Source organism: Aquila chrysaetos, chromosome Z (genome assembly GCF_900496995.4).
Source record: "Aquila chrysaetos chrysaetos chromosome Z, bAquChr1.4, whole genome shotgun sequence".
NCBI lineage: Eukaryota > Metazoa > Chordata > Aves > Accipitriformes > Accipitridae > Aquila > Aquila chrysaetos.
The window spans coordinates 60,301,976-60,325,169 of NC_044030.1; the positions used below are offsets into that span (position 1 = coordinate 60,301,976).

The 23,194-nt window shown below is 46.3% G+C and overlaps 1 protein-coding gene across 9 annotated transcripts; it reads right to left on the reverse strand.

The window, feature by feature from the left end:
- Nucleotides 1-1,597: 1,597 nt before the first annotated feature.
- GCNT4 (glucosaminyl (N-acetyl) transferase 4) lies at nucleotides 1,598-21,291 on the reverse strand. 9 transcript variants are annotated; one of them, XM_041120927.1, is made up of 4 exons: nucleotides 19,762-20,717; nucleotides 17,883-18,086; nucleotides 5,688-5,764; nucleotides 1,598-5,066 (listed from the first exon to the last, which is right to left on the reverse strand). In XM_041120927.1, exon 4 carries the CDS (start codon nucleotides 5,059-5,061, stop codon nucleotides 3,694-3,696), a length of 1,368 nt encoding a protein of 455 aa, XP_040976861.1. In that variant the 5' UTR covers nucleotides 5,062-5,066; nucleotides 5,688-5,764; nucleotides 17,883-18,086; nucleotides 19,762-20,717; the 3' UTR covers nucleotides 1,598-3,693. The 9 variants fall into 9 exon arrangements, with proteins under 9 accessions (XP_040976861.1, XP_029860960.1, XP_029860968.1 ...); XM_030005105.2 differs by lacking the exon at nucleotides 5,688-5,764 and having other exon boundaries at nucleotides 1,600-5,062; nucleotides 19,772-19,823; nucleotides 20,636-20,671; XM_030005102.2 differs by lacking the exons at nucleotides 5,688-5,764; nucleotides 19,762-20,717 and adding an exon at nucleotides 21,037-21,148 and having other exon boundaries at nucleotides 1,600-5,062.
- Between the last annotated feature and the right edge of the window lie 1,903 nt (nucleotides 21,292-23,194).

A 23,194-nucleotide genomic window follows, 5' to 3' on the forward strand; every position in this document is an offset into this window, starting at 1 on the left:
TCTGATTCAAATGCCACAGTAACGACATAGCAGCCATAGAAATGCTCAACAGGCCAAGTCTGTTTTAATTACAATTACAGATTAGGTGTCTACTTTCTAGTCTTTCCTTTCACATCCTTTTATTCCAATATCAAAGAAAATACGTCGTGAGGCCTTTATGTTTGTATATACTATCCTCCTGACTCCATGTCCAGCTTAATAAATTCATTAGCAAGACAAGTTGTACAAATGTTGTCTCTCCATCTCTTTCTTTAAGGCTCATTATTTCCTTTTCTTCCTCACTTAACTTTTCCATGTTAGAATGCATTCAGCATTTTTGCTGTTTTCAGCTGCTAACAAAATGGTGGGCTGGACGGGTACACCAGTGCTGACAGCCAGGAGCAGCACTAGTGCTCTGCCCACACATCCGTCCTGAAAGGCAAAATCAGGTTAACTGATAGTCCAGATGCTCCATGCAGCCAGCACGGGGCAGGTTGTGTGGAAGAAAGCCAGCATGGGGCTTCTTCAGCAGAACAAAGACAGAGGAAACCATCTAATACGTGTAAATGTATGTGCATTTCAAATTTGTGAAATAACTTACAAGAGGAATCTTATTCAGGAGGAGTGAGGGATGGGAAGAGAGGGAGAGGAAAGGGATGTCTGAGCTTTACTAAGGCAAAAAAAATCCCTGTGAGAGCAGAACGGCAGATAATTCCCTATAATCTAAGTTCCAGCCCAAATAAACCTTTGTATTTGCTTTGCCATAAACTAAGTTCAGCCATTTTTCTCACAAAGGTGTTTGTGGATCATGCCTCAGGTCCATTTTCAGCAAAGACAGACCTACCTGTGTAAAGAACAGAGGTGATGAAGTCAAAGGTAAATAATGAAGTTGCTACCCACCCCCGTAGTCTAATCACTTAACTATGATACGGGCATCGGTATGGCACCTACATTGCTGAATGCAAAGTCAAAAAACAGGGAGAAAATTATTCAAAAGTTAAGGACTTATATTTTGACTGTTCTTTTTCCTGGAAACATTGGAATATGTTGCCCCAGAAGGCTGCAGAATCTTTCTTAGAGATCTGCAAGACTCCCTGGAACAAAGCCCAAGAAACCCAGCCCAAATTTAATGTCAATTCTGTTGTGGGCAGGAGGCTGTGCTAGATGATATTCCAACCTGAGTGATCCTATGATTTTTGTGAACTGTCTTCCTACAAGCTTGAATAGCCTTTAAAGTTATGTTAAAAAAACAGAAATACCTGTAATTCATTAGAAAATCAGCACTTCATAAAATTACAACTGTGCCTGTACAACTTGTACTTCGCCAGCTAGCAAACGTACCACTGCAATGAGTGATGCTGCCTCACACTGTGCCATCTCCGCATCTACTTCTTCACAACCTAGGAAGCACAAACTGCCTTATTTCAAACCAGTTAAATTACAGGTATCATTCAACCCAATTCAGTTAAAGTAGCCCAAAGTTGCATGATGATGAAAATTATTTACTTCAGTTAAGTTTAATGTGCTGGTGGATTATTTTTATAAATTTGAGGTAGAGCAAACCACTCAAATTAAACACAAATGGGGATGTGTGTATATACATACATAAAGCCAGTTTAAGTAAATAAAAAATTTTAAATATACCATTAAACATCAATTTATATGTACAGAAGGCTGTGGCTTGGCCCTCTGGGATCCTAACATTCTCTTTTATTAACCTTTTTCCATGTGGGAACTTTTTACTTTATATACAAGTACTGATGTATGAATCTGTAAATACTGCCAATATTTCATTTTCTACAAAGTGTCTATAAATCACATCAAGTCAGGACAGCTGTGGGCAGCATGGCAAGTCACTGGAGTAAGCAACACACACTTTAAAAATAATCCTCATTTATTTCAGAAACAATACATCAAAGAAATACTTGACCTGTGCGTCCACAGACTCCATAAACAATTTGATAAGCAATTAGTGCTGTGCAACCAACCCACAACACCCATAGGTTTTGAAGTGCTTAGCAAGATAATAGAACATCATTGTTCCCATTTTACAGCTGGAACAGCTGAAAGAGAAAACTCAGATGCCTTGTCTGAGGTCTCATAGGAAATCAGTGTCACAAATGGGGAACAAGACCGGGACTCCTGACTCTCAAACACAATCTTAAGCCACAGATGATTTGACCATGACTAAATTTATAAACAAAAACTGAGACCAAAAAATGACTTGGTTATTTCAACTCAAATAAGAAACAAAGATTTCTCATGGGTACAAGACACAGTCGTTACTGCAGCAATTTATGGATCGATAAGACCAGATATCCCAAAGTCACTTGTGGGAAGAGGCCCCTTAATAAAAGCCAGATGGGTAGAAAGAGGACAGCAGCACGGAGCAAGCTAGAGCCCAGGGTCCACTGGAACCACTGAAACCGAACTTGTGGCAGAGCAACGTTCCAGAGGAACCCCCGCAAATGCCAAGGGGCATTTCTGAGTTGCAACAGTTTCTGCAGAGACCCCTGCACTAACAAACACTTCCCTCACCCCCCAGCATGGGGAGCCCGGCTGCGAGGAGGCTCCTGGCAGGGCCATGGGAAGCAAAGGCTGTGGGAGAACAGTTGCTCTACAGCTGAACCAGGGCTCGCTCAGGCACCCGTCAGCCTGGGATCGTGGTGGCACAAGGCCACGAGACTTGCACAGAAACACACTTCTCCACAGGGTCTGCATCTCTGCAATACGTCTATTCTTACGATTACCACTCGACTTTGCATGTGTTGCATTTCAACATAGCACCACATCACTGAACACCAATTAGAAATAGCACTTGTTATCCACTGTGTGTTAGACATACTGTCTCAAGAGGACTGGCATTTCACAGGAGGCTATTTCTATGGGCAGAGACAGAAATGAAGATCGACCTCTTTGGGCATGGATATCTGCTCTAAGGGGCTGCAGAGACTACCTTTAGGGCACGCTCATGTACTGCCTTTGACGAATAACAGCGCATAATTCTGTTTCAATCAACCACCACCGATTTCACAGGCATGGCACAGCACCTGAGCACACGCTGCACAGAAGGAAAAGCAATGCACAGATGAGCTGGGAGAAGAGAGCAATGCTACAGACAATGCAGTATCTAAGGATCTTCTTTCCCTTATATCATCCAGTCATATTCACATTGCAAAGATCTTTGCCAGCTCCCACAGACGGGAAGTTTGGGAATTCAGGTGAGGCCACATGGCTTATTTGGTGTCATGCTGATCTCTTGGTTTTGTCCGTGAGCTGGGTACTTCCAGTTTTCCTGAGGTAGCAGATACAGAGGTCTTGGTTTCATAACTTTAAGAAAAACAAAAGTGAAGGAAAAGGGGACGGACAGACAGATGAGCTGGAGTTTCTTAGGAAAGACGCAAACACCCTTGATGTAAAACACATTTCTGAAATACTCCATTGGGACAGACAGTGCCAGAGCCTCCAAAAGCAAACTTCACCCTCTCAGAATCACGCTGAAGAACAATTACAGGATTATTGTGGCAAGTTACAAAACAGTTAATCAGAGAGGCATGACTTTTCATAAATAAATGAAAAGGGCTCTCAAGGGCCCTGAACTTTATGCAGAACGGATGTTTCGCTTGCTAACATCCTGCAGCAGGTCAAGGCAGAGGAACTGCAGGTGCTGTGCTATAACAGTACACAGTACCGAAAGCAGGGAAGACAGTGCTGCTATAAAGATGCATTCATAGAATTTATGTGCAGAAAGTATTTATCAGAGGACAAATACACCCACTCTTTCTGTTGTTCTGCCAGTTTTTCTGCCAAGCATTTTACCAAGACAGGGTCTACTTTGGAGTCAAATTTGTTGGCAAACCAGTGTCCATAATTCAGAAGCCATCTTAATTCTGCAGTCCCATAGATGCAGACACTGCGAAGGTGGGTACCAGTGCAGGGAGGATACAAATGGTCTTCAAGATAATTCCATTTCACCAGACGAGTTTTGCTTTGTAGGTCTGTTATGTCCTGGGCTGACCTTGGAACCTCCCCAGGGACCCCAGGAACGCGTACCAGAGTGGCCCAGAAATGTTCATCCGGAGAGTATGTATCCCTTGACCACTCGAAAAAATCTTTTGCAAGAGAGCTTTCAAGGGTATATTGAATAAATGCTCGGCTTAAAACAAAATAGGCACTGCCTACAAATATCTCAATATTATGAGGTGGCGGATCCTTGGAAATGTTGGTTTTTACAGGCATCTGCATGTATTCATAAGGCACTTTCATAAGTTCATAATGATAAGTAAATCGTTCTCTTTTGCTACTGCTTGGCTTTATAGTTTCCAGCATGTTTCCTCCATCGAGTTTCTTCAGTTCAGCAACCAACTCAAAATTTGACTTCAAAGGGAAATCTTGGCCACACAAATTAATAACATACTTCCAGGGAACTGAAGAGTCCATCAAATCAGACAAACAATTGAAATCTGCTTGCAGCCGCGAAATATGTGCATAGTCCACTGTCTCCAATTTTGATGCAATGAAAATATTGGGGAAACATTTAGCTAGATTGTTCATAGCAGATTTGAAACTTTTTGCTGCTTTTTGGTCATAATGGATGCAGTAAATATTTTGATGACTGTACAGTGAATGTATGAGCCTTTCTACCATTACTGCATCTTTGTGAACGACCAAAGAATAGGCGACTGGAAAACTCTCCTCCTCTGGTGAAACAGGTTTTAGGTGATATTTCCTAAGTGAACGATATGCATGGCAAGCACTCGTCATTGCTATGACATCTTCATCAGCTAAATCAATTATCTCTTTTCTTCTTATTTCTAAACTCTTGCCAATTTCATGGGGATCTTGTTCATATATAGATGAACAATTAATTTCATACTGGAATTCATTTCTAAGGTAGGAATACCTGTTTCTAACGTAAGAAGAAGTGCTCAAGAAGTGCTCAACCAAATAAATACCCTTAGAGGGAAAAAAGTGTCTTTCGACATGGAGGAGCTTCAGCAGTGCAATCAGCCACCCCGTAACACACAGGATCAGGATCTTCCTTCGTGAGGGACATTTGTAGGGACACTTGCGTCTCTTCATTCTGCAAGAAAACAGAGACATGATGGTATTTTAACAGGAACAAAGCATCAGAGACAATTCCAGCTTCTAACAAAAAAGTGCAGACTAACCAGTCTGTCTACAGCATAAACACCACCTTAGCAAGACAGGGCACCAAAAATCTGCAGTTTCTTCTTAATCATCATGTTAATTCAGAGGCAGATTTTACCATAATAATAAACAAAGATTTCATTCCCCTGAATTAGCTGACTGAAGGCAACCAACTCAGATTTCAGATGATTTTCAGCTAAATACGAGTGTTGGAACAAGAATCCCACTGTTTATTTTCCAAACCTTTTTTTTAATTTCTTATGAGTCACAAACTGAAGTACAGCAACCTCTGCATTGGCAGAAACATGACTGTCCTCTAAGTGAGTAGGAAGGATTGTTTATTTTCCAGAGTAACTCCAGGACATTCAATGGGAGCAGTAAGGGCATCTCTTCTGAGTCTGCAAAGAATGTGTGCTTAATGATAAATATTAGTATTTAAAAAAAATAAAGCATTAAAGTGAAAGCTTTAGAATTCAGTCAGAGCACCCCCATTGTTTCTGCCACTGGGGCTGGTCCATGAAGATATCCAAGGGAAAATGAATTTCCTTCCCATCTACTCCCAACAGGGTCTAACAAGCCCAACCAAAGTCCTCCCTGTGTCCAGATTTCTTCTGGAAAACACTGCTAACCTGCCCTGAAGAAAGACACAGATGAAGACACAGCACTTCCATCCACTGGAATGAGTATATAATGTAACCTTTTGAAGGCAGGAGGGGTAGTGGTGGGCAATAGCGCATCTACCCTGTTCTCTGCCATGTGACACAACCTCAGATGCGACTGCAAAAACACACAGATGGCCCCTTTTTATGCAGCAGGGTATTTAATAATATTCCTGTGTAGCAACTTAACAACTGAGGTATTACCACTATAAAGGCTAACTACAGTGATCTTCTTTCCATATAGCTTTGCTTTACCAGCTGAGTGCAAGCAGCATTGTTGCTATCCCTGAATTAAAATTAGACCAGAGTCCACATCCAGGTGCAGCATTAAACTTAGCTCTACTTAGCTTAGACTAAGCTCTACTTTGTCTCTAAATTGAACAGCTCCCATTATTTTCTTTTGAGAAGAAGCTGTTCCAGAATTCTTCAGAATGAATAAAATGGTGGGGCTACCAGAAGTGGCTCAGATGTCTGCAGATCCCATGTATGCACATAAAATCAAGTATTGAGGTGTGCATGCAACACTTACTGCAAGACTAACTTAGGCACCTTCAGCATTCCCACCCATGTCAGGTCTTGCAGGCTGTAGCTTCACTTACAATGCAGCCTGTCAGGGCAGAGCTGCTTCATTAGTCTGTTCTCCCCAACTTTCCCTTTCCCTGTCCATCTTTCTCCTTGATATTTCTCTTCTGGGGGCAACAGAAAGGAGAAGGAAGTACCACCTCCTTGTTTCACCTGGAGGTGCCAGGTATAGACCAGAGAACGGAGCAGGGTAAGCCAAAAAACACCTATTTTGTAGAAGCCAGAGCTCAGCAGCTCTCTACAGGTTTTACAGCCTCCAGATATGCTAACAAAACAAAGAGAAAAAGCAGATCTATCTCCCCACGAAGCCAAAAATCCCCCCTTCCCCCTTAGCCAGCAGGTGCTTTACTTCACTTCTTCTCCAAACTAATTCCAGCTCAATGTCTAATCCAGGTCTCCGCTTTACCTACTTCATTCCTGGATTTATGTTCCTGGAGAAAAGTTGCTCTCAAAAGCTGCTCCTAACCAAAGCCAGGTTTCCAGCCACGTGACGCAAGCCCTGCGGAGGGGTACACAGCTAACCTGCCCCTGTTTTTAATTTGGAGGGAGACGACCTGTGTGATGCGATCTCTCTGTGAAGCCCACCCTGTGCTTCTGCCCAGTGGTCTCCCTGGCTACCAAGGACAACCCCTACCACTCCTGGCTGAACAGGGATCGCCTCGTCCAGGGACGGAATCTTCCCTTCCTCTCCACCCCCTTCAAAAAGGCAAAAGAGAGCCTAGACAAAGAAAAAGGCCGGCTGGGGGGGGGGGGGGGCGGGGGGGGGGTGTGTGGAGCATATTCTCCACTGCTCCAAAATCCCTCTATCTATGGTAGCCCTGGCCAGCTTCCATCCGGTGCCAAACATTCTGTTTCTAGGCAAACCAACAAAAAAGCCATTGCGCCACGCTACCCAGCCTGAAACTACCAGTTTAGACCGCTGGAGCCCAGTGCAGTCCAGAGTTAGACCAGGATGTGCAAGAAATCACCTGGACAGTACTGAGGACTCCCTCCTTGCAGCTGATGAGCAAAGGATCCACACTCGGCTCCCTGAACATATCTGTGGTTTTCAGCACTGCCAACCACAAGACACTATTGTGCCACATAAAGAAGTCATAGAAATTCAGAAGACTGTGGTGGCATGGTTCAAATTTCCTGTGGAGGAAGGAATTAAGGAGCACTGGTGAGAAATCCCAGCTCCTCCAACGAATCCCTTGTTTATGGAGGATCTCCCCCTGATCGTGGCCAGCATCTGGTCAGATGAGAGCATCTGGAGCCAGCAATTACATCCACAGCCCCATCTGTTTGTTTGTTGGGTTTTGGGTTGGTTTTTTTTTTTTTTTTTTTTTTTTTTCAACACACACTGTATCACCATCACCACAGTGGTCCAGACAGAATCAGGCCATGTGTGAACCCAACCACTCTTAAGCACTCTAACATCTCTCCGGCAGTGCAGTTCACCACTACCAATATCCCACTGTCCCTCCTGCTCCATTCTTATTACATTAAATACATACTCTCTTGTTGTTACCTCTGATGCGCTTCACAGCCAGGCTCAGTATCTCAGCATGAGGGCAACAGCTTTGTTCTTTAGGCACAAATCATTTGCCTTTAACTGGGATGAAGTTAGTTTCTGCAAAAGACCGGGATTTCTTGAGGAACAGTGCAAGACCAGGGAATGAAATCCCTCAGGACAGAAGAGCCACCACAAATCTCATCAGGTTTTGATTCAAGTGCAAAACTCCTACTTCTTACCACATGCAGCACTCAAAGCCCCACTCAGACAAAGCAGTGCACAGTACACACAGTCCTCTCTGGAGGAGGAGGAGGGAACAAATGACACGCAGCAGATGGGAATAGGCACCCAGGGCTACATGAAGCACCTACCTGGGGTAGGACTGACTAGATGCTACCTCCGGTTATCCTGCTCATGAGTATTTTTTTCTCAGGTGCTACCATATTATACACAGGACCAACATTCCATCTTTTGCACAATGATTTTATACCAGGAAGGGAGCGTGGCATTGCCATCTTGCCTTGTTTCGTAAAATATTTGCACTTTCTCTTCTACATGTGAGGAGACTCCTGAGGAAATTAATGGAGACTGATCTCATCTTGCAACCAACACATATCACACAGCTGGTCTATATACACACATGTACAGCATCTAACCTGGTCAGGGCACTTACTGGTTGGGATGCAAAGTACTGAACGATTCAGAGAAGGTAAATGGGTGTTTTTATTTAACCTTTGCATCTGTAAAGCAAGGGATGTTCAAAGAAAACAGACATGCAAGAAATAGAAGGGAAACACATTTGTGTGGTGTAACAAAACATGTGTTCTTACACAACACATAATTATAGCCTGTCATAAGGTACCTTAAGGACCATGAGCTCAGCAGGATTCAAGAAGGAATTAGGCAATAGGCTGGCTGTTGAGAGTTTCCAGAGTTACCTTCGCCAATACATAAATATGGATGGAAAGTTAAATTCCCTGGAACCACGACATCAGGCAATTACCAGCTGCCAAGACTTCTGACAGGAAATTTTTACCAATAAAAACGTTTCTTGTGCCCATCGCTCTGGTCTCGGAATCTTCTTTTATCTACTGCTGGACCAGAAGAGGGATTGTTATTTAGATCCATGATGGCAATATTTGTATCCCACCCAGAAAACGGCTGGGTTTTTCACTGGTGTATTTCACTGCTTTTTTTTTTGTATTTTCCTCCCTGCAAGAAGCTGTTTGGGGCAGCTTTACACCTCCAAACACATAAAGTCTTTTGCTTTCTGCAACTGCACAAGCTGCACAATGACACAAAAGGAGGAACAAGGTGGTGGGAGAATTTCACACGCTCCTGAAAAAGTTCAGCCGCAGATCAAGTCCTTCCACTCACTGAATGCTGTTTTGGCCTTAGTCGGCAGAATAAACCCTCCCAAGAGGCTAAGCCATGCTGCTCTCAAATTGAAACTTTCGGTCCTTGCCCTCAAGGCACTTTCCAGTCAGGCTTAGCTGTCTGTGTCTGCCTAAGGCAATGATGCTGGGCTTGCAGAAGGACCAGAAAATACTTGACACTCTTCAAGCAGGCAGTGGGGCTCCACTCTTTCCTCCGTGCTTCAATCCGGTGCATGCATCTCGTTTTTCGGGAGGCTGCAGAAGAATTCTGCAGCTCTCTTAGGGCTCATATAACACTCATAAAAACCTATAAACCCCATAAAACCAGAGGATAAGCTTTCTCCCCTGTGAACTGAAAGTGTTGAAAGTAGTGAACCAAGCTATGGCCAGCTAAAGGAAGCGCTGGGAAGGAAGGCCAAGCTGAAGGCAAAAGCGTGCTAGAAACTCCACATAAGGACTTGCACTAGAATTAGACCTTGGTTTCTACTGACTTGCAGTAACTGGGGAAGAGAGAGAGAACACGGAAATAAGAACAGAGGAAATCACACATATTTGCCTATAGACATTCATATATATATTTTGGGTAACACAGCAAAGGTTTGGGGACATGAAGTATGGTGTGATCCCAGGGGCATATCTGTAAAGACCTGTTGCCTCAGTTGTCACTTCTAGCTGCTATCAGCCAGATGTGCAGAAGTTTACCTTCCTGAGAAAAATTGTTACTCCTGCTTGCAAACTACTGAATCTTATTCCGGCAACCTGTAAACATAAATTAACAGCCAGTGAAGCTGCAGAGCACCCAAAAGTGTGCAGACCCTGACAGTGGGCACATCGTAAACATGTAAAGCAGTGTTTGCACCTGTACACCAGCCATAGGCAACCTGCTTGGCTAAATCACCCAAGCTCGTACTGGACCACTGTCACAGAGGCAAAAAAAGTGCATCTGTAAGGGCAAGAGAAGTAAATTGAAAGAGTAGCTATTTCTCTTGGCTTTTACAATACAGATTACTATAACAACACAGAAATGTTGAATTTCTACTGAAAGACTGTAATTGCTTGAAACATTAAATGCTTGCAAGGTGAAACCAAAGGAAAGGCTAATTAAAGACAAATTAAAGCCTGCTTTTAGGATTCTTTTGGGAGGGGGAAAAAAAGTATTAAACCAATTCTACATCTAGCTCCGCTGACTCATAACATTTCTACACACCACCAGGCACTTACCCTGTGGACCTCCCTCAGCATGCCTTGGGCCGTGGCTAGTCCAGATCCGTCGTGACCAAAGACTGCAGCACGTCACGCGTGTATCCGACCGGCTGCCTCTCTATCGGAAGGAAGCAACACCCGCAGCACCCCACTCCTCCCCTCTCCATCCCATGCCAACTGTGGTGCAGTCTGGGCTCTGGGTCTTGAGTGCCAAGAGGGGGACGGGACAGGATTTGGCATGAAAGCACAACCACCAGCCGGTGACTTTCTCCCATGCCTGTCCTTCCCCATCCCATCCCTCCAGGAGCCACTTCAGCTCCTGCAAACAGGAATGGGGGTGAGATTGCATGGCCAAACACTTGAGGAGGGCAGGAGCCCTGGGTCTTCACCGGGCATAGGACTTCTGTCCAGTTCCTCCCCGAGTCATACAGCCCTTTCATGAACCCTGGCTCCCAGCGGAATCCTCCTCTCCTCTTTCTGCACCACACTTTTGCCAAATGTTGGCCAAGAAGAAACACCCACATTTGTATCAGTCTGGTTAATAGACCCATTATCAATTTGCTACATCAAAGTTTAATCCACTGCAATTCATCTGAAGATTTCCATTGCAGAAATCTGCATTTCCCTTGTCACTAGCACCATAATGCAAGACACAAAAAAAATTTTTTAAATATCTGGGAAGGGGCTCTCCCTTCACAACTGGTGCTCGCATTCAGAGAAGATGGACGAAGGCAAAGCATCCATCTCCCAAGCACTGACTACAGCTCAGCTTCTCAAAGGTCATGCCTTCAGCTGCTAAGATTGCTGTGTTGAAGGTTTGTTTATTCATAAAGCCACACATACCACTCAGGATTCAATCACGAAATGAAAGCGGGTGAAGTTGTTGGGAAGAGGAGGAAATCCTCTCCCCAGGCGCTTGGGCTTCAGGTGGGAGTGCAGTGTGGTGGCTGGGGAGCGGTCCACCTAAAAGCTTCCACTCACAAACCACAGGCATTAATTACAACTTTTCTGACTGACTGTGAGGCTCTAGTGTGCCTTCTGCAATACTGAAATTTGAAAGGCAATCCCTGAGAAGGGTTAAGCAAGGGTCAGGTGTGCTGCTAACACCAGATGCAACCTGGTCAGAAAACACTGAACATACTGCTCTGTAAGCCATGTGAACAATCAGGTGCTTTTGCATTTCACTGGCACTCCCAAAAAACACGCATGTTGCCTCAAGTCAACATATTTCTTTCAAACTCAAAAGAAACATTTCCTATTTTATTTAAACTGAACTGAAAAAAGTTCTAAGAGAAGTCCAATTTTGAATGGGAGCAAAGTATCAGAGATGGCAAAAATCCATGTTTTGGCTTGTTTTGTAGTTTAGCTTTTTTGTTTCGTCAAAAGTCAGCTGGTTTCAAGCAATGTTTGCTTCTTCATCTGCATTTCTCATGATAAAAAAGATTTTTTTTTCTGTAAAAATTTGTAAAAAGTCGCAGTGGCAATCCTGGCCTCCAAGGCAGAGCCCAAGAGGGAGTGATGATCTGCCTGCCTTAAAAGCTATCCTGCAGTTTCACCTGAATACCATGTAATTTCTGTTGCACTCTAATCTAAACAACTGGCTAAGGCCACTGTGCACTACTACAGAGGTAGCAAGATCATTGCCAGTGAAGTTTGTAACTCTCCTATATTATTTAATTTGTATTATTTATAGTTCCGTAACATTGAACATCTAAGATGCTACAGAAACAACAGCAATCAATCAGTGTAAGGTAGATGTAAATTAGCTTTGAGTGTGCCTACCTGAGGTTTCACTCGATTTCCCGAATCACTGCCAAAGCTGACCTTACAAACTATTGCATCTTCTCAGTGCTACGCAGACAAATAAATCGTCACAGTTCAGCTCGTGAACTGCATATCTGGGGTAGCATAGGATACCTCCCACCAGCCCAGCACCTCTTCCCTAGAGGGAAGTAGACCACACTTACACAAAGAAGAGTGGGGAGAAGTCGTGCCCACCTCCCTGTAAGCCCATGGCCCTTGAAAGAAAAATAGGAGCTGCTCATGCTGTGTGTTGGAGGAGCAACAGAACAGTCAGATATTAACTGACTGAGTCTGTACATTATGAGATGTGGCAGTCCAAATTTCTGCTCTGAAGAGACTCCTGTGAGCATGCAAATTAATTTATTGGGAATAACATTTTTACAAGGTGTACCTCCATTCCTTCAGAGTAAAAGCAATTTTAAACCACCACTCCTACTGAGAAACCATATTACCACGCCATCATGCATTATTTCATAGAATCATAGACTGGTTTGGGTCAGAAGGGACCTTTAAAGGTCACCTAGTTCAACCCCCCTGCCATGGGCATGGATATTTCCACTGGACTGCTTGAGGTTGTCCTACAACGTGTAGGAGTATTTTATACCAGGGAGCAGAACTCAATGTGGTTAAATTACCCAGAGTGCTTCTGGATTTGGCCTTGAAGAAAACCAGCAGAGAACCTGTTCTGTACCCTGGTCACTGTACCATGCATGTGAGACCCACCTTGCCCAATGTTTGTCAAACTAAGCATCTGAGGTCCCTCCACAGCCAGTGGAAACATGTAAGGAACTGCAAAGGACCGTCAGTTTGTCCCAGAGCACGGGCTGCGAGACAAGCTGGGTGAGGCGTCCCTAGGAACGTCACTGCCCCAATGTGCGCTGCCAGCTCTGCTTGCAGTGGCGCAGCCTTGGTGCCCCTCCAGTGTGAGGTGTTCTGGGGGTAGCAGCACCGCAGCCGACCCCGATCCTCTGCGAGCAACATCCCAGCAACTCCTCCGTCCCTGAGCAGTGCTCAGCAGCAATGGAGAAAAGCCAGCCTGGAAGCTGCTCTGGTCAGCACAAGCCTAAGCTGGCCCAGAGAACCAAGCTCTTGCTTTGGCTGACCCCCAACGGCTCATATCCACTGGGGTTACAGCAGCTTTGGCCCTCTTTGAGACTGCCCCTCTATAAAAGGTTGAGGAGGGATTTGAGCAACCCAGAGAAACAGACAGGTTCCCTTCAGAAGTGCAGAGAAACTTGCAGGCTTTGGGCTTATGCTGCCTCTCTGAAGGCATGTTTCCACTTTACTAAGACCCTAATGATTCACATATGGAGAGCCCCAGTTATTGAGAGCGCCCAGGGCTTTACTGCTGCCTACCTCACACTATTATTTCTGCTGTTTCCATAAACCCCACGTACCCGGAGTAACAGCAGCTCCCGGTCTGTGCAACTCAGTGATGCCAATGTCATTCTTGCACAGGAGGAGCCTGCAGCTCCCTTCACTCTGAGCAGGAACAAATTACCAGCTCTCACATTCTTCTGGCTCTGCACGGCAAGTCTCACCTGCAGTCCACACAGTCAAATGCCTCTTGTGTCCCTGTATTGGCAGTGCAAATCAGAAAATATGAAAACCGGCTGCCTGGTGGCAAAAAAGATAGTGGACCTCCCTGGCACTGAAGAAACAGCCCCAGCCCCTCCAGAAGCCTCTGATCCTATTTCACAAATTACTCATCTATGGCTATTGGAAACAGCCTTCTTGGGAATAAAGCAGTTTCCAAAAAGCTTTTCCTTTAAAGTAACAGCTGCATTATTCAAGGTAATTTTTCTCTAACTCAAAAGTCAAAGACCTATGGGTATTTACATTTTAACATCTACTCTTTTGTCTTTCTCCCCATCTAGCAAAAACTCCCATGGGGCAAACTCAACCATGAAAAACAGTGAAGGTTCAGACAAGCTACTTTTGATAGAGACCATTAGTAACTAAAAAGTGCCCAATTAAGAGTTTGCTTTAACCCGTCCAAAAAGGGCAAATGTGTCATTGGCCTCATCAATATCTGTGGTCTTCTTCCAACCTTTTCTATGCAGTGCAGATGTGTCCCCAGTTTGTCTGTATTCAGATCGCACTGATTTATTAACAGCTCATCAACCACTTTGTTTGAGACTATAAGGAATTTTGCAGCTCCCCAGCACTTCATTCCCATTCCTTGTTGTGTCTTTTCTGAGCTCCACTGAACACAAGCACTTCAGTCGTTAAAGGTAGAAGCTGCCAGGTGGATCTACAGAGCCCACAACCTCCCTGGATGCTGCCCACAGGCTGGAGAAGACATGAACCCCCCAGGTCCGTCACAGGAACCCCAGAGCCTGGTGGGGCCAAGATGCACCAGAAGCCTCCCCGCAGGCAGAGGGATGAAAATCCTGCTTTGAAGGCTGAGTTTTGTCCAGTGACGCTGGAGGGATCTCTGCTCAGAGCAGGCTGGCCCCATGGAGAGAGAAAGGTGCACTAGACAACCCTGAAAGCAATAAGTTCAGCGGCAGGACCTGCAGGCAGGGCTACCTGAGGAAGCTTGTAACCCGTCTGTGTGCAACAACCAACACAGTGCAACTTTCCTGAGGAACGCAGGGTGTGTATCAGCCAGTGTCTGCTGGCCCCCCTGCTCTGCCCTCTGCCAGTTCTTCCTGAAGGACCTGTTCAGTAGGTAAAGCAAAAGACCAAGCTCAACCACCAACTACACTGAGCTACAGAAAAACAAAAGCCATGATCTCCCTTAACGTGTAGCCCTATTGAATTTATACTATTTCTTTTCTGGTTTAGCATTACCCATCAAAGAGGTCTGTGACTCTCTCCAGTTGGCTATAGATGCCACAAATGATTTTTGGTGTCATGCTGGATGGCCAGCTCGTGCAAGCCATCTCTTTATCTGTTGTCACGTGAGCTTGAGAGTGGTTAACGCAGAGCATGGAGTGGCAAGACACGTTGACTGCTACCAGAATAGGGATTCTCAGAAAATTCAGGCTGTGCGTAGGCAGTGCTCTCTCCTCAGTGGATCTGAAATACATAGTACTTGCTACAAATGTTGTCATGGGGCAACATGCTTTTGTGCTTGCCACAGAGCAAGAGTTAAGTGAAAAGGTCAACTCTGAATGCAAGTCTGTGGAAGGAGAGGAAACAGAGAGAGCGGATGCAGGGGAGCAGGAGTGCCCCTACCCCACCATGTTGTTCTCTGTCCCACACAGAAGCCCTTCTGCTGACACACAGCACAAAACAGGCTCCTTGCTTATCACTTAGGTTAAAAAAAACAAAAAAGGAATGGGTGCTGAGAAGAGTAGGAGCAGCAGAACAGAGGTTGGGAAATGACGAAAGAGGAGAATGTAGAGAGGGATCAATGAGGGTAAGTGCTTTCATGTAGGTGGCATTAACAACAATGAAAAATCAAACAGAGCAGCAAAACAGGTGCTTTCTCTGACTTGTTACTCCCCCATCCCTCAAAGGCATCTGAAGGAAAACCAGTGTCTACACCTTTCCTTGGAAACCAGGTCACAGTGTATTTCAGCAACCAACTTCATTACCATATAATAGCAGGAACAATTCCCTCTCCCCCAGGCAAAAACACTTTGGGAAAAGTTCTCCCTGATAAAATATCTCTGTTTGCTTAATACACACCCGCTCACACAGCAATGCAAACTTGGTTAAGTTGTTTGCATGACCAGCTCTGCAGAAAGACGCAGTTATTTCCTTCTGGTTCTCCCCCTACTCTATACAAATCAAGTCACTTGATGGGTCTCTGGGGAAGGTAGAGGGATGATGTTCCTGGGAAGCAGGGGAAGGAGAAAAGTAATGATGTGCTTTGCTAAGCGATTTTTATTTTTTTTTTAACTGTCTGAATTAAACTTTTAACTCTACTTGATTATTCAATGCTGCTAGCTGGGAAAGTTAATTTATTCATGTGCTAGTGTTTACTGCTGCTAGCTGGTTATTTCCATCTCAAAATTATCTATTGATAGGGATCGCAGAGCTTCTGTAGGAGTACTTTTTATTGGCATTAAATTTAGATCAGTTGATTCTATCGAGTTTGTCTGGTTTTCCACCCACTTTCCCTGCACTGGAGCCTCAGTCTGTGCCCCTGTAACATAGCTGCACCCACTACCAGCCTCATTCTACATAGTTCACCCCCTTGTTTTGGCCTGCCTGATGTAATACTTAGATTTCCTCTAAATGATGGGCAACTAAAGAGCTAAGTAAGTGCTGCCTTATAGACCTCTAATTGCAAGACATGGAAAAATACGCTGTTAATTTAGACGCAAGCCTAATTGAGTGATAAGCCTGCCAGTTTTAAGACCCTGAAAACTTAAAACAACACAGTGCCCCAAGGAAAAACAACAACAAAAACCTACAGTTTACCACAGCCTGTTTTATGCTTCTGGAAGAGGAAAGACAGCTTCTCACCCCGTACGTGGGAAACACAGGTTCAGCAAAGATTTTGCAGTTATGGATATCACATACAACTTTGTCCCAGTGGTAAACATGAGGCGCTCTTCATTGCACAGGATACATAGATCTGTGTTTCCTAACAGAACCTGCTGTGCTAACAGTAAGTGGTTTTGCTTGTCTGTCTGCCACTGAGTCTCAACTCTCTGTATGTTCTTTAGAAAAGGCTGGATGCTCTTTTCTAGTTGTCTCCAGTACACCAGTGATCCCCATAATTGTAGTAAAATATCTAACATTAGTTCCTGCATGTTCGTGTCCCAGAAATATGCTGAGGTAAAGAAAGTCCGTGTCTCTGTTCTCTGGCCAGGAAAAGAGGCAAGCGACTTCTGCAGGGTCATGCAAGAAGACAGCAGCACAAGAGAGAAGTGAACCTGATTCCTCTGCATCCCCAACTGATCTGAACTGCTTTACAATAACTTTTGATGGAAGCTGTTCTGGTGGAGGCCTGAAAAGAAAAATCTCTCAGCAAATCCCTTGGTACACCCCAAACTATTCTGTCCTTCCAGTCAGAGGATCTGCAGCCCTGTTAAAGCAAGAAAGTGTTTAGAAAGCCCAGGGGTAGTCAGCCATGGAAATTCTCAAGCCTGATTGCTTATATATTGAGTATTTAAATTCCCTGACTTTTAAGAGACGGGAGTACTCGTGTTTGCCAAGGACTTAATGTGCCATAAAGGCAGGAGTCAAGACAAAAATAAATAAATAAATAAATTATTATCATTTTTAAAAAACACAAACCCCAGTAAATAGAGTTTACTCACTTCAAATTTGGGGCAATCTAGAGTTTAACAGCTGTGTTTTGACTCATGAGAGTTTAAAATAATACACTACTACAGTGGAGAGAGGGTTAATCTTTACCCCCAAACTACTGCATAACATAAAAATTGGGCCCAAAGGGACAGAACTTGTGTACATTGGCAAAGAGTAGCACCGTAAAAGAGGGTGGAAGTTTCCTGTTAGACAGGGAGGCAGGAGAAACCGCACTGTGCTGCAGAAAAGCTCTCATTAACAGCTCAAAATACTTCTCCATTTCCTTCACCTCCCCACCAAGCTGCTTGCAGACTCTCATCTGTGAGCCCCCGCTGTAAATTACCCCCCATGTCAAAGTCGTCACTACCAAAGTCACAGCTTGTCACATTAGCGAGATCATTTCAAGTAGAGCTGCAGACCTACCTCCTGGACTTTGCTGTGGTCTCTTCCCTTTGCAGAGCTCTTTAGGATGCTCTGTCCCAGATCAACAGGGGCACGGCCAGCTTGGTGGTTGAATAAAGTCCTGGCATCTGCTGCATTCTGCCGGTGCCTGCAGCCTTCACCTTTATCAGTGTTTCAAGCGTGTATGAAGTCGGATGTACAGAAGTAGCAGGGACGACATTATTGCTGGCACAGGTTATGAAAGAAAAGTGTAAAATGTTAGCTGAAAAATAGTGAGTATGGAGGCTTTGTGTGATAAGCTGTGGAAGCCATTATCTGTATAATAAGCATATATTTTTGTTTTCTCGCATGGCATTTCCAAGCACCAAGAAAATGAGGGAAAAAACCACCATAAAAAGAACAGATCACATCAAAGCAACCTAATTTCCTTCTACGGCAGGGTGAAGAGGACTTGGAGAAAGGCAGGAAAGTGCCCAGATGTGATGAGTCTATCAAAAGCCTCACCAAGTTCAAGACTCACATGGTACTTCATGTATCAAGACTTCAGGTCTCGGAGGCTTTGCTCCCTCCACAGATAAAATAGCTCCGCCACCAAGCAAGGCCAGAAATTTGGGCTACTGGTATGACCTCCACAGTCCTGGTGATACTTTCTGAAACTGTTCAGACACAATGGTCTGCATTGCAAGTTCACCTATAGATAAGCACCTCATATGGTATACAATGTCTCTTATATGGCAAGAAATATATTTTTGTGCTATTATACCTAAGCTTTGTGTGTGTAATGGTTACAAAGAAATTTTAGGGAACTGTAGATTGTACTATTTGCATGTACCACAAACAAAATACTACAGTCTTTTCCCTTGAGGAAAGCACAGCAGCGGCACTCCTAAGGCATATGTAGCATTATTCTCCTCTCCATCCACATTTTGTCCCAGGTATAGCGCACACCAGCCTCTTCATCATCAGCCTTCCAGCTCATATGGACTTATAAACCTCACATCTCTGTATTATGGAGCTTGTTATTTTCTCTTCGTTCTCCAGCGTGGCAGGAGCAGGCTGAATCTCGTAAGCTCCGAAGAGAGTCTGGGTGCCGCAGGGCCACGGAATCCTGCAGTCCTGCCTTACCTCGATGGGCCCAGCACAGCAAATTCATACAACAACAACAGCTTCTGAATTCCCCACTTAATTTTTGGCACTCCCTGCATGCATAAGACACGATGTGTCACAACAGTAGCTCGGTCAACTTCACCTCTTTTCAGTGTGATGAGGGGGTACAGTGGCCAATGGTATCAAATGTTACTAATTGATAAAAAAATTGAGAACATAGAACTATAGAGATTATGGGAATTTCCTGTGAGACAAAAGCTCCCAGCACATGCAAATTGGAAAAGGTCTGCAGACAGCTGTGCATCTTTTGCATAAGATTTAGGGTGCTGACTTGTCCTTGCCTGAAAAGCAAGCATGCAGAAAGATCCCCCCATCAAAGAACAATGCACCACAAAAATGCACACAGGGCAATTGCACTTCACAATGTCAATCCAAAAGGAAAAGGTCTTTGATTAGCACCAGGGAACCCTGCCCGGGCCAGCAGCTAGCTTCCTGATGCACCACGCAAACCACATTACAGTTAGACAACATGACAGAGCACGAGGATGTGTGGGTCTCTGATGGGCTGGTATCTTCTCCACACATTTGTTTGGTTTCCGTTCTCTTACAGCTCAGCAGTTTCCAAAGCCAGGGGTTACAACTTTCTGCTTCTCATGAAATTTCTATTTCTTCCATCCAGTTGCTTTTGAATCCACATGAGTTTTCTGACATCCAGTAGACTCGGGGCGGGGGGGGGGGGGAGCGCAGCAGCAAAACATTCTACAGCTGACCTGAGTATTGTGTAAAAACCCACTTTCTCTTACTTGTTTTCAATCTTTTGCCTTCCAGTGTCACTCAACTGTTGTAGTTCTTGGTCTGAAAGAGAGCAAGCAGCTCTTTCCAGTTCACTGCCTCCACTCCAGTCACAAGTATATCTGCCATATCTACCCCTCAGCTGTTTCTCTCCCAGGCTATCAAATGCAAAAAGGTTATTATTAAGGAAGTTTATTTATTTTAAAAGGTTACTATTAAGGAAATTGGCCTAACTCAGAATGAAACAGACTGGTTTAGGGGACTAGATCTCTGGAACAAGTCAGAGGATGTTCAAAGGAGCAGATCCTCAGGTGGGGCACAGTGGATGAGTTAACCTCAAGGGAATTTCCCCTTAAGGTCTCCTTCCACAAGCCTTACCCTGATATCAGTAAGTCTGTTCACCCCATAAAGAGAGAGAAGCTGCTACCACCTCTCCTCGAGGGAAGAAACATATTTTTTTTCTGACAGATCCTTGCTGTTCTGTTACTTTTTGTTTCCCCACAAGGAAAAAAAGCGTCTTTCCATACTAAAGAAACGAGTAAGTGCACTTGGCAAACTGGACACAGCTACAGGCTGACACGTACGTTTTTAGCAATTTACTAAGAGACAAAAAAACCACGAGAGGCTTCAGCCAACGTCACAACAAACCCGGTTCCTGTTCCCAAACCACACGTTAAGTTGGTGTAACTGTTGCTCCTCAAGAAAAGCTTATGGGGCTGCAACAGCTGGGCACAGCTTCTGCCCGCCGGGCTGCGGGCAGGTGTGCGCCCGGACTTCAGACGCCGGCAGCCCGTTAACCGCTGCCGCCTCCCATTCCCGAGACGTAAAATCCCCCTCCCCGTAATTAACCTTAAAGACGCACGGCGCCTTCTTACCGGAGCTCCCCGGCAGCACCCGCCGGCGCCGGCACCGACCCTCCTGCTCCTCCGGCCGCCACCAGCGCCGCGCCCTGCCCGGCCCTCCCGCCCCCGCCGAGCCACGCAGCTGCCGCCCCTTCTTCTTCTTCTTCTTCCTCCTCCTCCTCCTCCTCCTCCTCCTCCTCCCCCCCGCTCCCCAAACTCCGCCGCCGCGGCCGAGCCTCCAAGTTTGCGCCTATGGCGGAGCCGCCGGGAGGAGGCGGGAGCTGCTGCGGCCCCAGCCCACCGCTCCGCGCAAAAAGTTAGGGCCCTGCCCCGCTCCCCTCCGCCGGCCGGGCCGGGCCGGGCCGGGCCGGGCTCGGCTCGGCTCCCCCGCCGCCGCCGCTGTCCCGGGACGTGCCCGCCGGCAGCGCACTCACCGGAGCGGAGCGCGGCCGTCCCGGGCCGGCCGCGCTCCTCTGCTCGGAGGCGCGCCTGTGTGTGCGTGCGCGCCTGTGTATGTAGGATGTGTGTGCACGAACATGTGTGCGACACGGCACCCCATGACGTGGAGGAAAAAGGAGGGGCCGCCGCTCGCCCCGCAACCTGGCGGGCAGCAGGAGGAGAGGAGGCGGCAGCAGCGGCGAGGTCCCCGGCGGCGGAGCGGCGCGGCGCGCAGCGGGCGCGGCCGTCCCTTCCCAGGCGCCGGCACCTGGGCTCGGGAGGAGCCCGCCGCCTCGCCGCCGCCCCTCCTGCGAACGCGGCGCGGACCGGCCCCGCTGCCGCCCCCGAGGAGGCGGGGCGGCCGAGGGGGAAGCGCAGCTCCAGGCTGCGGCTTCGCAAACGCTGCGGTGGGAGGGAGCCCGCTCGGAGGGAAGGGGGGCGACAAGACGGGCCCCGGTGCCGCCGGCGCGGGTGCGGCCGCGGCCGAGGGGCATCCGCCTCCGGCGACGAGCCCCCCGCGGCCCGGGGGCGGCCCGGGCTCCTCGCCCTCCCCCTCCCCCTCGGGGCGGCGGCGGCCCCTGCTCGGCCTCCCTGGGAAAGGACAGAGGCGCGAAGGGCCGGTCTGCAGCAGCCCCGGGGCGAGCGGCGGGCGGGCGGGCGGGCGCGGGGGCCGGCGGTGGCTGCCGTTCCGAACCCGTAAGCTGCCGTCTGTCCTTAAACCTCTGCTAACAGTGACATAACCTGCCCTTGCACTGGAATATTGCAGTTCCCCAACGACTTGCAGGCAAAGGCCGGTGTTTTAAGGTCAGGCTGAGCTGCTAGGCTCTGCTCTCCGGCGGTCCGCGCGCCTGGTGCGCGGGTTCGGTGGAAAATTTGGGAGACGCCGCCAGAGCGGAGAGTATCCGTCCGCTCCTGTAGCGCAGACCTTGCAGCTGGGCACAGCTGTGACAGCTCGGCTGAAGGTTGCTAAGCGCTTAAGCCACTGTAACCGAGTTATATGTAACCACACGCCCGAGCTCCTTCTGCGGGACCCAAGTGAAATCTAAAGGACGCAGCTGCCGGACAACTCGCCTGCGGGTTACTCCACTAGAATAATATTGATGTTAAGTGGTAAAACTTTCTCCCGGACATGAAGCCAACACCTTAGCAAGAACACGCGCCCAACAAACAACAACAGTAAAAAAACCCAACCCCGAAAAACTTTTATATATACATATATACATATATGAAAAACCTAGGAGTTCTTTGAATCCTGTTCCATCTTTGAAATGTTTCACTCCTTTCCTGTGTCATGTCATCTTTTCTTGGTATGGCCAGAAACTTAATAACTCAAATTCCAGATCATCTATATGATTTCCTACCTGACTGGTTACTTGACTGCTGGTGACCAGAAAAAGGGCCTGAATCTCACGTATGCAGTTGTTCGTTCTCTTGGTAATTTAAACAGAGTGTTTTTCTCCAGTTAATGTTAAGGTTTCAAAATCAGAAAAAAAGTCTTCGCCTCTGTGTCATAATGACAAAACACTTGCCAGCTGCAACTGCTCCAAGAATTTATCCTAATTCCTATGGCAACGTTATTCTGGTACTGCTTCTGCCTCCCCCCCTCCTTAGTCGCATTTCCACCATCAAAAACTCAAGGTGTATTCACACCTCACTGTACTTTAAACACCTTTCCAAAGCTGGCCTTCATTCCCAGGTTTCTCTTCCCTTAACTGCTCTTTCTGGTTACAGTTCCGCTTTGCCTGCCGAGAAGGCGCAAATGTTTTGTGCTGATCCTCTGCCTAGAGTGAATTTAGCTCTATCTGCATCTTTATTTCTTCTCTTCTCCCCGTGTCTCCCTTGCTTATACCTTTTCATAACCTCTGGCCTGTGTTACTCAGGAGGTCAGCTTATCGCATTGGTCCCTGCTGGCCTTAAAATCTATGACTCTTGTGTGGTATCGTCTGCCTCCCAGCTGCTTATCTTCCTTCTCACTCTCACTCTTTTGTTTTGTGCCTCGCATTCTTCCTCACTGGTATTAATCTCCCCAATGATTTTTTTTTAACTCCATCTCAGCAACAAATAAATCAGTCTCTGGAAATATGAATCTGAATTTGTGGCTTTTGTTCACTGTATCATCTCTTTCTCCTCTTACTCCCCATCTGAATATTAACA

Excerpts from the sequence above, each read along its gene's own strand:
- GCNT4 (XM_030005100.2), bottom strand. The coding sequence starts at position 21,161 with ATGGGGTGCCGTGTCGCACACATGTTCGTGCACACACATCCTACATAC. Across the intron at positions 5,063-21,036 it reads GACGGCCGCGCTCCGCTCCG|AATGAAGAGACGCAAGTGTC; the intron begins GTGAGTGCGCTG and ends GTTTTCTTGCAG.